The 15,419-nt window shown below is 37.1% G+C and overlaps 1 protein-coding gene across 1 annotated transcript in view; it reads right to left on the reverse strand.

Moving 5' to 3' along the window:
* Window positions 1-15,419, reverse strand: part of LOC114653716 (corticotropin-releasing factor receptor 2) — a 245,983-nt gene that overhangs the window by 34,225 nt on the left and 196,339 nt on the right. The window contains exon 7 of the mRNA XM_028804182.2: window positions 15,329-15,389. Within this exon, the coding sequence (XP_028660015.2) occupies window positions 15,329-15,389 (61 nt within the window). The remainder of the gene's footprint in view (window positions 1-15,328; window positions 15,390-15,419) is intronic.

A 15,419-nucleotide genomic window follows, 5' to 3' on the forward strand; every position in this document is an offset into this window, starting at 1 on the left:
ACATTCCAGTGGATTTTGCAACCTCTCTTATCACGCTAAGTATCACAGTTGGCTTGCGGTGCCGATTTATTTGCACGACTCTGATAGAGATGCAGCGGGCCGAGGGGTGGGGACGGGGCCCTTCTCACTCACACGCCAGCCTTGGGGCATACCTTACCTCCATTTAGCTAGTGAACAAGAGAACTACTTAACAGATTTAGATCGGGTTTTTTCTAGAATTTGCTTGAACATTCCAGTTGATTTTTCGACTTCTCTCATCATGCTAAGAATCATAGTTCACTTACAGGAGTTATATATTCGTGCTAATCCGAGACAGAGGCTGCAGGCCGAGGGGAGAGGAAAGTGTGACGTCAGGAGTGGTGAGTCGTTCTACCTCTATTATGTGGGTGGAACCGAGAAGGACAGCTAGTCTGTCATAAAAATCTGATGTTATATCTTGCACCTTCATATTCATCATCTTATTTTACTTAACTGGAACGATCCAATTCATCAGTAACTAAGTAGAAAAGGCACAATTTACTTAAAATTAGAAAAATTAAATGTTGGAAATTTGGACTTTGCAAAAATTAATTAATACTGTTTGTAAGAGCCATTTTCCTTGTTCCATAAGATTCATGAATATTTCTTAGATGACAATGCATAAATAACGGGAAGTTCCTATAACCCCCGTAAATAGATTCGCAGTGGTATATTCTTACCATTTCTAACAGCTTGGAGTAAACATTATTATTCAGTCAGCTAGTGATAGCCTTGCCTTGTATAAGGTGTAGAGGCATACGGTTTTTAACCATGATCGCACGTAACAGTGCCCGATGGCCTACGGGCTCTTTGAATGTGAGAAATAACAAGTAAAGAAAACTTGTTTACTTAAGTATCACCGTACGCCAAGGCGTACAGAAGAAGAAATTAAGAACCTTTAAGTATAGAAATAACTAAAGTCTTTGAAGAAAAGCTAAGTTTAAAGAAGATGCTTTTTTCCTTTTTTTTGCCTTTTATTCTACGTGTGTAACTATTTTTTCTTTTATTCTTGTGTGGACAATTTGCTTTTACATTTCACTAAATACCTTTAAAAACGAACTCTTGGACTCTGAGAATTCTTTTGACACGCGTCTTACCCGTGCCTGATGACACCTTATATATTTCAGCAGCTACACTAAAGTTAAAAACCTGCCTAAAGTTTCAAAACTGCCTAAAATTGAAATCGACCTAAGAAAGAAAACATGAAATTTACTTGGATTACAAAAGAAAGCAAGTTTGTGCGTTCAAAGCTTGAGATCGGACTACGACAACTTAAAAGGGGTTTAAGCACAGTTCCTTGTGGAATAGCAATGGCATCCGAATCCGGGAGCCAGAAGAAATTCCGAACCCCCAACGAAAGTATCAGTGGCTTCAGCGAAAGCCGCGACGATTGTGACTCTATAACAGAGGACCATCTCCATGATGACAGAAAGCCGCTCGACTCAGCAACAATTAAACTACAATCGGAAATGGATTACAAATATAGACAATTATCTGATTCCATGAAGAACATAACGGATTTACAAAAAAATGAATATACAGTAATCCCTCCTCCATCGCGGGGGTTGCGTTCCAGAGCCACCCGCGAAATAAGAAAATCCGCGAAGTAGAAACCATATGTTTATATGGTTATTTTTATATTGTCATGCTTGGGTCACAGATTTGCGCAGAAACACAGGAGGTTGTAGAGAGACAGGAACGTTATTCAAACACTGCAAACAAACATTTGTCTCTTTTTCAAAAGTTTAAACTGTGCTCCATGACAAGACAGAGATGACAGTTCCGTCTCACAATTAAAAGAATGCAAACATATTTTCCTCTTCAAAGGAGTGCGCGTCAGGAGCAGAGTCTGTCAGAAAGGCAGAGAAAAGCAAACAAATCAATAGGGCTGTTTGCTTTTAAGTATGCGAAGCACCGCGGCACAAAGCTGTTGAAGGTGGCAGCTCACACCCCCTCCGTCAGGAGCAGACAAAGAGAGAGAGAGAGAGAGACAGAGTTTGTTTTTCAAGCAAAAATCAATATGTGCCCTTCGAGCTTTTAAGTATGCGAAGCACCGTGCCGCATGTCGTTTCAGGAAGCAGCTGCACAAAAGATAGAAACGTGAAGATAATCTTTCAGCATTTTTAGACGAGTGTCCGTATCGTCTAGCTGTGCGAACAGCCCCCCTGCTCAATCCCCCTACGTCAGGATCAGAGAAAGTCCGCGCAAGAGAAAGAGAAAAGTAAGCTGGGTAGCTTCTCAGCCATCTGCCAATAGCGTCCCTTGTATGAAATAAACTGGGCAAACCAACTGAGGAAGCATGTACCAGAAATTAAAAGACCCATTGTCCGCAGAAACCCTCGAAGCAGCGAAAAATCCGCGATATATATTTAAATATGCTTACATATAAAATCCGCGATGGAGTGAAGCCGCGAAAGGCGAAGCGCGATATAGCGAGGGATTACTGTAACTGTGAAAACATAGAATTAATTTTCAATAATCAGTTCGCCAAACTGAGAATGGAATACAAAAAGTTAAGCGTCAAACTTTTATCCATCCAGAACACCGAAGATGCAAGGAAACTGATACAAACCAACGTCGACTCTAAAATGGAAACTATAACCGGGTTTTGTGGAAAGACGACGGAATGGATATTTGAAGCGCAACAAAATAAAAGCCTCCATCAACAACCTATCTTTTCGGCTAACCAATTCAAGGATTACAGAACAACCACCGACATTCCTGACGTCTCACCAGAAGACAGTATCTCCCAGGTTTCCATTAAAGGTAAAAGTCATGTAAACTCAAGCGTTAATTCAGCTAAAAACTCCCACATTTCCATAAAATCTAAACACAGTACAAGATCAACGACTACTTCGGTTAGTGCCATCAGATCTCAAGAAGCAGCGCACGCTGTGCTGTTGGTTAAAGCAGAAAACCAAGGAAAGCAACAGGCTCTAGATATGGAAGAAATGCAACTGAAAGCTAAAAGAGATCGAATGGCTTTAGAAGCAGCCATTACAGAATCCGACGCAAAATTGAGAGCGCTTAAAGGGCGCAATCGCAGCCCAAATAGATTGGATCCTTATAGTGTCCCCCCGAAATTAGATGTAAGAGATGTAAAACCACATGAAAGTAAAAATAATCCCCAGCATTCACTTTATCAGCAACAAAATAAAGCGCCAGCACCTTTTCAACAACAGGATTATGAACAATGTTATGATCAACAGCAAAACAAAACACAAGCGCCTAATATGCCCCATATAAAGGTGCCAATATTTGATGGCAATCCACTGACTTATATGAACTTTAAAAGGGCATTTGATCGAATCATCGATCAGACAACAAGTAATCCTGATGATAAATTAGAATATTTGATACAATTTACTAAAGGTGAACCTAAAAGCATTGCACAGAACTGTGCATACTTACCACCAGAAGAGGGGTACAGACACGCCAGAGAAAGGATAGAGACTATTTATGGAAATCAAATACAAATAGGGGACGCCTACATGAAGAAAATCAGGATGTGGCCACAAATAAAAACGAACGATGGAGAAAGCCTAAGAGCATATACACTCTTTCTAGGCAATTGCAAAAGCGTTATGTCAGGTTTAAAGAACGGAAACGAATTTGATAACAATTTAAACATTCGTACTATGTCATCAAAGCTTCCTCAAGAGCTAAGAGAGCGCTGGCAGAATAAAGCAATAAAGTTTGAAAAAAGGGAAGGAAGAACACCAGGACTCGCTGAACTATATGGATTTTTAGAAGATCGGCTCATATCCTCCTTATATCCAATGTATGGCGCTTCATATGACAGTAATACTTGCAAAAGGGAAAAAGAAAAGGTCGATTATGAAAAATATCCAGCAAAAAGCGGAATCAGAAAGGGCAACTTTGTCTCAAATTTTGTCACTACAGTAGAAAGGGGAGATAAAACAGAGAAGATTGAACATATCGAACTTAATGACTGTAATGCAATTCAGAAACTAACTTACGAAAGTAAAATTGACATTTTAAAATCCAAAGGCTTATGCTTTAAATGCCTTAAACAAGGACATCTTAGTAAAAATTGTGAAGAAAAGATAAAATGCAGCAAATGTCCTCATTTTCACCCAGTTATTTTACATAAAAATAAAGAAGAGAACTCTGATGATAAAGTTGAACTTCTCAAAGAAGAAAACACTAAATCGGTACAAAAGGACACTTCTCCTTTAAGTACGCCCGTAATATCGAAAGAGTCGTGTATGGTTACCGGGGCCGGAAACGGTGTCTTAGCTGTGGTCCCAGTTACAGTTAAGCCTAAAGGGAACGAAAAATATATCGAAACATATGCTCTGATAGACCCGTGTAGCACAGCTACATTTTGCACAGAAAGTTTAAGTGAGCAATTAAATCTCACAGGAAGAAAATTGAACCTACATCTCGACATCCTAAACCACTTAGAAAGACCATTAAAATGTAAACTCATATCCGGTGTACAAGTCTGTGGGCTAGAAGACAACACATTTTACGACTTACCAGATGTGCATACAGCAACGGTTATACCTGGACATAAAAACAAAATCCCTATCCAAGAAGATATTTTGAAATGGCCCTACCTTAAAGACGTACATTTACCCCAAATAAACGCAGAAGTAGGCATGATAATAGGCACAGACTCTCATAAAGTCATGGAGCCATTGGAACTTATACCAAGCGAAGGAGATGGACCTTTTGCAATAAGAACGGTCCTAGGATGGGTTGTTATTTGTTATGAGAAGGAGTCAGACAACGAAGAAGTAAAAAGATGTTCAGTTAATTACGTGACGATAAAGAAGGTGGAGCAAATGTTGCTCCAGCAATACAATACAGACTTTCCAGAACACGACTATGAGGAAAAAGAGGAAACGTCACAAGAGGACATTAAATTCATGCGCATAGCTTCAGATACTGTAAGCCTAGTGAACGGACATTATAGCATCAATCTGCCCTTTAAAGATGAAACTCTTGACGTGCCAAACAACCACTGTGTTGCAAAACAACGTGCTATTGGACTTAAAAGGAAACTCATGAAGCATCCAATATTCCATGAGGATTATAAAACCTTCATGAAAGATATTTTAGACAAAGGATATGCTATCAAGGTACCTACTGAACAGCAAACCCTTGAAAAAGAGAGAGTGTGGTACATCCCTCATCATGGAGTATATCATCCAAAGAAAAACAAAATCAGAGTGGTTTTTGACTGTACGGCCACTTACCAAGGTTTTTCTCTAAATGAACAGTTGCTGAAAGGACCTGATTTAACTAACACACATTGGAGTTCTTACAAGATTCAGAGAGGAACCAATCGCTCTCATGGCAGACATTAAATCAATGTTTTATCAAGTGAAAGTTCCAGAAAGGGACATGGATCTCCTTCGTTTTTTTGTGGTGGCCTGAGGGTAATCTAAACAACGAACTTGAGGAATACAAAATGACAGTGCATCTTTTCGGTGCTACTTCGTCGCCCAGTTGTGCCTCCTATGCCTTAAGAAAAACAGCAGAGGATGCAAGAGACAGAGCACCAGAGGAAGCAGTTAACACTGTGTTAAATAACTTCTATGTTGATGACTGTTTAAAGTCAGTTGCTACTGAAGAACAAGCCATAAAATTGGCCAAGGATCTACAAACCCTATGCTTAAAGGGAGGATTTCATCTTAAAAAATGGATGGACGATTTGCAATTACTTGTGGATTATAATGTGGACAGGTGCATTAAACCTCCTGAATTCGGTCAAATAATGACCGCACAAATACATCATTTTGGAGATGCCTCAGAAAACGGATATGGCACCATTTCCTACCTCCTCCTGACTAATAAGGAAAATAAGAGACATTGTTCATTTCTAATGGGGAAATCTAGAGTGGCACCACTAAAACCTGTAACTATACCAAGGTTAGAACTCACAGCAGCAGTGGTAGCAGTCAAAATGGACAAAATGTTTAAACAAGAACTAAAGATTCCTCTGAAAGAATCAATCTTTTGCACAGACAGCACCACAGTACTACGGTACATAGCAAATGAAAACGCACGCTACAAAACTTTCGCGGTGATAAGAGAGCACACACAACCCTCGTAATGGAGGTATGTTGCATCTGCACAAAACCCCGCGGATCAGGCATCAAGAGGATTAACAATAGAAAACTTCGTCAAAAATAAAACTTGGATACAAGGCCCAAACTTCCTGATAAAACCAGAACACGAATGGCCTAAGAGACCAGATGAAATGGACCTGTCTACTTGTGACGATCCGGAAATCAAAAGGTGTGTAGCAAATTGTGTAATTGTTGAAGAAAAAATCGAACCAGTAAAAAGACTTGTAGAGCATTACTCTAAATGGTTCAATTTAAAGAAAGCAGTATCATGGTTCCTTAGGCTCAAAGAGATGCTAATGCGTCTGAAAGAAGAGAGAAAGGCAATTCAATATACAGTCAGCAAATCTGGACACAGCCCAGAGAAACAAAAAACACTGATCGCAAAACATATGAAAGAATACAAATCATCAATGAGGCTAAATCCACTGTCCATAGACGACTTATCTAAAGCAGAAGACGAACTTATTCGCTTTAGTCAATTAAAAGCTTACCCAGAAGAACTTAAAGCCCTATACAAAAATCAGCTTATAAAAAAACGTAGTAAAATCATCAAACTGGATCCAGTTTTACAAGAAGGAATATTAAGAGTCGGAGGTAGACTTAGCAAATCTGCTATGCCAAAAGAAGCCAAGCACCCTGCGATTATTCATAAAAGCTCGCATATCGCTACACTCCTAATCAGACACCTTCATCAAATGCACAAACACTGTGGACGTAATTATTTATTAGCAGAACTACGCCAAAAATACTGGATACCTCAAGCAAATGCAGCTATCAGAAAAATAATTTCAAAGTGCACTATATGTAGAAGATACAATGCGAAAGTAGGTGAGCAAAAAATGGCAGATTTGCCAGAAGATCGCCTAGTACCCAACAAACCACCTTTCACTAACGTTGGAGTTGATTATTTTAGTCCCTTTTTTGTCAAAAGAGGACGAAGTTTAGTTAAAAGGTATGGAGTAATCTTCACCTGTTTAACAACAAGAGCCGTGCACATAGAGATCACGCATAATCTGGACACAGATTCTTGCATACAAGCCATATTCAGGTTCAAGAGCAGAAGAGGCCGAGTTAAAATCATACGCTCGGACAATGGAACAAATTTTATTGGAGCAGAAAGAGAACTAAGGGAGGCTATAAAACATTTGGAACACAAAAAAATCAGCAACGAAATGATGCAAAGAGAAATCAAATGGATTTTTAACCCACCATCAGCCTCTCATCAAGGAGGAGTTTGGGAGAGACAAATCAGAAGTATAAGGAAGATTTTAAATTCGACATTAAACCAACAAACCCTCGATGATCAAAATCTTCCTACTTTGATGTGCGAAGTAGAATCAATACGTAACAACAGACCCCTCACAAAGACATCAAATGACCCTAATGATCTGGAACCACTCACACCCAATTATATATTATTGATGGACACTCAACCTGAAATACCACCTGAACTCGTTTCAGAAAAGGAACCATATCCAAAAAGACAAATGCAATACATGGCTGATTTATTTTGGAAAAGATGGACTAAAGAGTACTTGTCAATACTCCAGCAACGTCAAAAATGGCTTGTGCCAAGAAGAAATTTTGAACCAGGGGACATTGTCTTAATTGTAGATAAAGCTACGCCCCGCAATTCCTGGGTAATGGGTCGAGTCATCAAGACAATGCCAGATGTAAAGGGGGCAGTCAGTAGAATTTGTGTGCAGACCTAGACCAGCACACTGGACACTCCTGTGAACAAACTGCACCTGCTCCAGGAAACAGCAAATGTTTGAAATGATTCATTTTTCTTTTTGCATGTTTAATTATAAATTTCTTAACCTTTGTGTTTTTATAGTAGAATCTAAGTTTCTTAAGTTTTAAGTAAGGATAAAGTTTAGTAAAGTAGTGAAGGCTCTTAGTAAGTAACGTTAAAGTAATTGATTTCTGCCCTAGCATAAACAATTAGGGGCCGGATGTGTAAGAGCCATTTTCCTTGTTCTATAAGATTCATGAATATTTCTTAGATGACAATGCATAAATAACGGGAAGTTCCTATAACCCCCGTAAATAGATTCGCAGTGGTATATTCTTACCATTTCTAACAGCTTGGAGTAAACATTATTATTCAGTCAGCTAGTGATAGCCTTGCCTTGTATAAGGTGTAGAGGCATACAGTTTTTAACCGTGATCGCACGTAACAGTGCCCGATGGCCTACGGGCTCTTTGAATGTGAGAAATAACAAGTAAAGAAAACTTGTTTACTTAAGCATCACCGTACGCCAAGGCGTACAGAAGAAGAAATTAAGAACCTTTAAGTATAGAAATAACTGAAGTCTTTGAAGAAAAGCTAAGTTTAAAGAAGATGCTTTTTTCCTTTTTTTTGCCTTTTATTCTACGTGTGTAACTATTTTTTCTTTTATTCTTGTGTGGACTATTTGCTTTTACCTTTCACTAAATACCTTTAAAAACGAACTCTTGGACTCTGAGAATTCTTTTGACACGCGTCTTACCTGTGCCTGATGACACCTTAAATATTTCAGCAGCTACACTGTTCTAATATAAAGAAGTTGGGACTCTGTTAACCTTTTTAATGTTTCAACATATAGAGAGGACTGTTGTGTATTGGGTGTTTTCTTCATATAGTTTTCTAAAATTGATAGATGAGGAATCCTGGTATTATTTGAAATGAACCACAACTATATCGGGAGTTGTGTTTATTGAAACCTTGACTGTATTGTATCTTACTCATTGTAATCTAATTCATATAATTAAAAAGGTTACTGCATTAATGCATTAGTGGCAACTGTGTGTTTTGAATAAGGCACATCCATTTTGTAAATTAAAATGAGAAATAAAAATGTAATTTCTTTCAAGTGTGATTCCTAATTTGTTAGAGAAAGAACTGTCTTTTCATATATGTCTATATGAACAGTAATTTAAATCATCTTTACAATATGTTGCTGTTAAGTTTACTGCTTGTTTGTCACTAGAAAAGCATTAGTAGATTCCTGGATTGGCAGCATTTCCCTGATACATGGGTAGAGACCCCTACTCAAACATTTCTGTCAGGATCTCCATGACACAACTTCACAAATAAAGGTAAATTTAACTATACAGTGCCCATAAAAAGTATAAAAGTTTATAAATTTCCTTGTAATACAATATTGGATCAGAGAGGATTTATTTTTTTAAACTGATCAACAGAAAAAACACTCCTTAATGTCAAAGTGTAAAGAAATCTCTGCAAAATGGTCTTAATTAATTAATTAATTAATTAGTATTAAACACAAAACAATTTATCACATTAATATTCATCCACTTACAATATGACATATCAAAATCATCAGCTGTTCACCCAGCTGGCTTTAGGAGTTCCATAATTAGTTCAATGGAGATCACATGTCTGGGGTTTGAATTGATTGCAGTATAAATGCACCTTGCCTGGAAAGTCCAACTTGTGAGTTATTAACATGGCCTAACCTACACAATGAAGACAAAACGAACACTCCAAAAAACTCCATGAAAAGCACAAGTCAGGGAATGGAAACAAGAGAATATCCAAGTTGCTGAATATCCCTTGGAGTCTAGTTAAATCGGTCATGAAAAATGGAAAGAGTATGGCACAGCTGTAGATCTGCCTACTGGAGGCCATCCACAAAGACTGAGTGATCGTGCAAGAAGAAGACTAGTGAGAAAGGCTGGCAAGAGGCCTATAGAAACTCTAAAGGAGTTATAAGATAAAGTAGCTAAGATTGGAGAGACTGTACAAAGAGCAACTTTTGCCCAGGTGCTTCACAAGTTTATGGGAAAGTGACAAAGGGAAATCCACTATTAAAAAACGCCCACCACAAGGTCCATGAAAGACTCTGACGTCAGTCTGAAGAATTTGATTTGGTCTAATGAGACCAAAATTAAGCTTTTTGGCAGTCAGACTAAACACAATGCTTGACATAGACCAAATGCTATACATTATCAAAGACACACCATCCCCACCATGAAGCATGGTGATGGCAGCATTGTTCCATGGAGATGCTACTCTGTAGCAGGTCCTGGAAGGCTTGTGAGGATGAAGGGTAAAATGAATGTCACAAAATACATAGAAATCCTGAAGGAAAACCTTGTGCAGCCTTCAGTAAACCTGCACCTTAGGTGAAGATCTCTTTTCCAAAACAACGACCCCAAGCATAAAGCCAAAGCTACACAGGAATGGCTTAAAAATAACAATGTTAATATCCTGGAGTGGCTGAGTCCAGATTTCAGTCCAATTTAGTTTGTGGCTGAACTTAAAAAAATGGCTGCTCACTCATAATCCCCAGTCAACCCGTCAACTTGAGCATTATTGCAAAGAACAAAGGGATATACAGTATGGCATTGTCCAGATGTGTAAAGCGCATGGAGACCTATGCATACAGACACAAGGCTGTCATGGATGCCAAAAGTACATTTACTGATTACTGACTTAAAGGAGGATGGAATGAATCAACTATTTTGTGTTTTATATTTGTAATTAATTTTAAGGACTTTGCAGAGATCTGTTTTCATTTTGACATTAAAGAGTTTTTTTCTGTTGATCAATGTCAAAAAAGACAAATTAATCTCACTGTGATGCAATTTTGTGTAACAATAAAATATGAAAACTTCCAAGGGGATGATTCTTTTGCCAATATAGGATCCTGAGGCATTGGAATATATCCCAGCAGAACATGAGACAAGAGCTACCTTTGGATGGAATGCTCATTCAAATATTGGACACCATTACTCCTACTCATTCATATTTGGCAATTTAGAAATTAAATTAACATATATACATATAATATATATATATATATGTATGTATATGATATGGTAGAAAACTATTGTGCCCAGAAAAACCCCACACATCAAATGGGGGAACATGCAAATGATAAAGACAAGAGTCACACCTAGGTTCTGGGAGCAATGAAGCAGCAGTGCCAATTGCCATGCCACATTTCTGCCAACACCAAACTATATTATCCAAAGTAACAACACATAAAATAGCTCCATTTATCTATGCAGATGGCTTGCGCATCAAACTCAAAACACAATTTTATTTTTCTACCCACTCCTTTTACTCTCTCAGCTACTTCAGACATCCATTTATATTTAATTAGTTGATTTGAGATCACAGGCATATTCTTTCAACAATTTTATTGGCTCACAGGATTCATAATTGGATACATTTGCTCATGCAACAAATTTTCATTCCATAACACCATTTCGAGGAATGCAACCCTGTCATTATGATATATTCCTGTAAATGATAAACACTTATGAATATGTAGGACATCCTTCTAAATAGGAGTGACATTAAAATGATATAGGATAAGAACTTTAAGACAAAACTCTAAATTTTTTTCATTTGTATTTTGTTTTGCATGACAACTGGACAGTACTGATAAGACCATGAACTGTACACATAGTTGCTCTCATGACGTACTGTAGCTACAAACATGTTACCTTTCTCAGTAGTAACATCAATATGATAAAATGGACTTTTTGGCCTTGATCACTGCCTTACTCTCTGCTTCTTTAAAGCCACATAAAAATGAAAGTACTATACAGTTTCTAATTAAAATTTCCTTCATTTGTTTTATAAAGACAATTTAACAGCTGTATGATATTGTGATCTGGTTGGTATTTAGTCGTATTGTTTTAATGGTGAATATGCAAAGTAAATCTGTCAGGGATCCCAAAGGCAAAATATTGCTGTGGAATGACCATACTTAATTAAGCTAAAAATCCAAACTCTGTGTCATTAGATCATGTTTATGGTATATTTTCAATGTTTGCTTTACAGAGAGAAAAATCCAATTACCAGAATAACTTTTCACAAAGTGGTTAAAGGAAGAAAAATAATCCTACTCTATATGTTTCAATCTCCCTATATGGAAAAAGAAGACTATTGGCTATTATTTGTAAGTGCTTTGATCATCTTGTTGTTAATCAAGTAAACAAATTCTTTGTTTGCTGGATTATGGTGACCAAAACAAGACATTTGTTCACTTACATTTATACTTTTTTATGGTGCTCTTTACAGTAATACTATGAAAATTTTTAAGAAAATTCTCTAGAACAACTCATTTTTTTTTTGTATGTTATCATAAGGTAAGTGTTTGTGAAAACAGGCTTTACAAATTCATAAAAATGATAAATCGAATGACGTTATGCTTTGACTATATAATGCACTTTAACTGGTGTGTTATGTGCAGTTTTTTGTCACCACACAACAAAAAAAGACTTGCAAGCACTTGAAACTGAGCAGAGGAGAGCAACAAGGTCCAACCCAAGACTTAAGAACATGCTGTATTCTGGCAAATTCTGAAAATTAAACCTGTTTAGTCTCGAGTACAGGTGACTGCGTATGTACCTATTCCAGGTCTTCCAAATTCTCAAAGGTATCAATAAAGTAGATTCTGCTGAATTTTTTGACTGCATTTTTTGACAACAGTTGAAATTAAAGGGAAGTGCATATAAGACTGAAGGTAGGAAGCATTTCTTCAAACAAAGAGTTGTGGGAGTATTGAACAATATATTGAAGAAAAAACCTTGACAACTTTGAAGAAGTATCTGAAAGAGACATTGGGACAGCTTAGCTATTGGCTAATGAAGCAAGCTTGATGGACTGAATGGTCTCCTCTTGTTTGTGAAGTTTCTTATGTTCTTACTAGGGGGCTCTGCCTCCTGCTCGATATGCTTGCCAACCTCCGTGCGGGACTATGCGCTAGACATTTCCCGGATCTCCCGCTTGCGACGAATCATGCTGTGTTTTTGGATAAACACGAATATTAACTCTGTCTTTGATATCTCTGTCTTTCGAAACTATTATCGCTGACAATTCGTCACATGTTGGTTTATTATATATGCAAGCGTGATCTTTCGGATTCACTTCTTTGTTTGTGTTTTTCAGATACATTTTGTGTAAAGTGCGATACTTTTGGACATATGGATTTGTATCCATTATTGGCTGTAGAATTTCTAATACATCCGATCGTTTAACTCTTTCGATTCTATGTTGCATTGCTTCTCCTTGATCATAAATATAAACCTGACTGAATTGTGGTTTCTTTGAAATTAAACTTGTAGTAGCTTTAATTGTTGTGGGACCACAGATTCTCATAGGGTATGGTTATGAATCATGTAAATCTACATTTTGAATGATGCGAACACGAACAGATTATTGTAGATTCGGATATTTTGCCTGTAGTGTTTGTGAATTTCACTTTCACCAAATAACAAAACTTTTATTTCTCGTGGATACGCCTCTTCAATTGGGAAGAAACACTACTTTTCCCTGATGGAAACACAAATTAGACGCTCTACAAGTTTCCAACTTAAATATAATTTAATATCTATATACTTCTGTCATATCACCTACTGTATGTCCATATATTCGATCTCTTTTCGCTGTTCTGTTTTTTCACCGAATAATAATTTCTGTTTATTTGTGCTAATGTGATCTTTACTATTAGTTTTTTGAGACTTTTGAATTTTAGTACTTTCATTATCTCTAACCTGCTCTGCAAGTGTATCGCACCAACGTTTTTGAACCTCTTTATGACGTTCTACTTTGTCTTCTACTCTTTGTCTCTTGGCACAGAGATTGAAATTATCTCTCTGAAAAAGTTTCGTCTCGTCCCAGGATTTTTTTATATAACAGAGAGATGTACACCTTTTTTGAGACCAGAGACTGTGTGAATGTACATTTGAAATTAATTAAATAAGAAGCAGTGAAGCTATAAATCAACTTAATCTAACCATAATTACAGATATAATGACTTTCAGATGTAGTTGTAGTAATTCCCTGGTGTTGCCCTTTTTTTTTGTTTTTTTATTTTCAAACAACTTAATTAATTAAAAGATAATAATTAACTGAAGACCTCATTTGGTTCAAAGGGATGTTAATGTTCTCAGTCCACAACAGTTTTCTTTTTTGCTTAAAATAAATTAGATTGCACATTGCAAAAATTGGAGTATTAGTATAACGTGTAGGTCACTTTAATTGGGTTTTCTTTCTAGAATGCATTACCTTATGTGGCAATTACTTGATGAGAAATGTGGCAAATTTTTACAATCCTCTTAGACTCCCAACTAAAAATTGTTCTTTTGAGAACTACTTTAATTTTTGTAATAGTTTAAACAAATAAAAGTAGGATGTGATGGTAAAAGTTCTGGAAAAAGAGTAATGGAAAAAGGTAGTGTAAGATTGCCAAATGGATTGGAGCAGAAGCAGCTCTTTTGCATGTGCTGATGGTGGTGATGCAGGAGCGGAGTCTAATGACAAAACTTTGGGTTTACCATTGGATCTGCATCTCTGTCTTCACCTATGGTCATGAGCTGTGGGTAATTACTGAAAGAATGAAATTGTGAGTACAACTGGCAGAAATTACATTTCTTTGCAACATTGTTGGGCTAACATTATGTGATAGGATGAGAAGCTCAGCAATTCAGAAGAGACAAAGGGTAGAGCTGCTGCTGCTCCTCCAGATTGAGAGAAGCCAGTTGAGGTGGTTTGTTGTAAGTTAGTCTTGAGCAGTTTCAGGCACATCTCACTGGGCACAGACCTAGGACACATTGGAGGGATTATATCTCTTGCCTGGCTTAGGAACTCCCCAGGAAGAGCTGAAATCTGTAGTTGGCAATAGAGATGTCTGGGCTGACCAACTTGGGCTGCCGCTGTAGCAACCCTCGCCAGGAAAACAGGTTTCAAAAAATGAGATAAGATGTAAACAGGCATAATCATCAAAAGGTATTGATCTTCTAAGTGATAACAAATGTAGTATTATTTAATATATAAATATACAGAAAGAAAGGACAAAAAAATATGTAATGTTTTTCTGAGACGTTATCCCACAAAATATTGAAAAATTCTAGCAATCTCACAAGTTGGCAGATTGGTCATTAATTAAGAAACTGGTTGAAATAAAATCAGTAGTCACACTGGGTACCAAAAACTAAATTTGGACACTTGTGTATCAGTAACATGCTATATGCTGAAATCAGAAATATATGCCAGCACCAAAATTTGCTGACAGTCTACGCCTCAAAATGTGATTTTTTTTATTGATCGAAAAAAAGACTTACAATGGAGTCAAATGAAACCCAGTCATACAGAAAACCCACACAGCACTTGTACCATTTCCAGTGTAATACACATTGATTTGTAATGTAAAGGTTTTAGGTTATAATTTAAAAAAATCCAAACTTACTGTTCATTTTCATAGTATAACTTCCCCACAGCCCATGCCACTATAATTGGACAAGGGATACCTGTTAAGAGAGCAGGAAAAAAATACACAA

The sequence above is a fragment of the Erpetoichthys calabaricus genome, chromosome 6 (assembly GCF_900747795.2).
Source record: "Erpetoichthys calabaricus chromosome 6, fErpCal1.3, whole genome shotgun sequence".
Taxonomy (NCBI): Eukaryota; Metazoa; Chordata; class Cladistia; order Polypteriformes; family Polypteridae; genus Erpetoichthys; species Erpetoichthys calabaricus.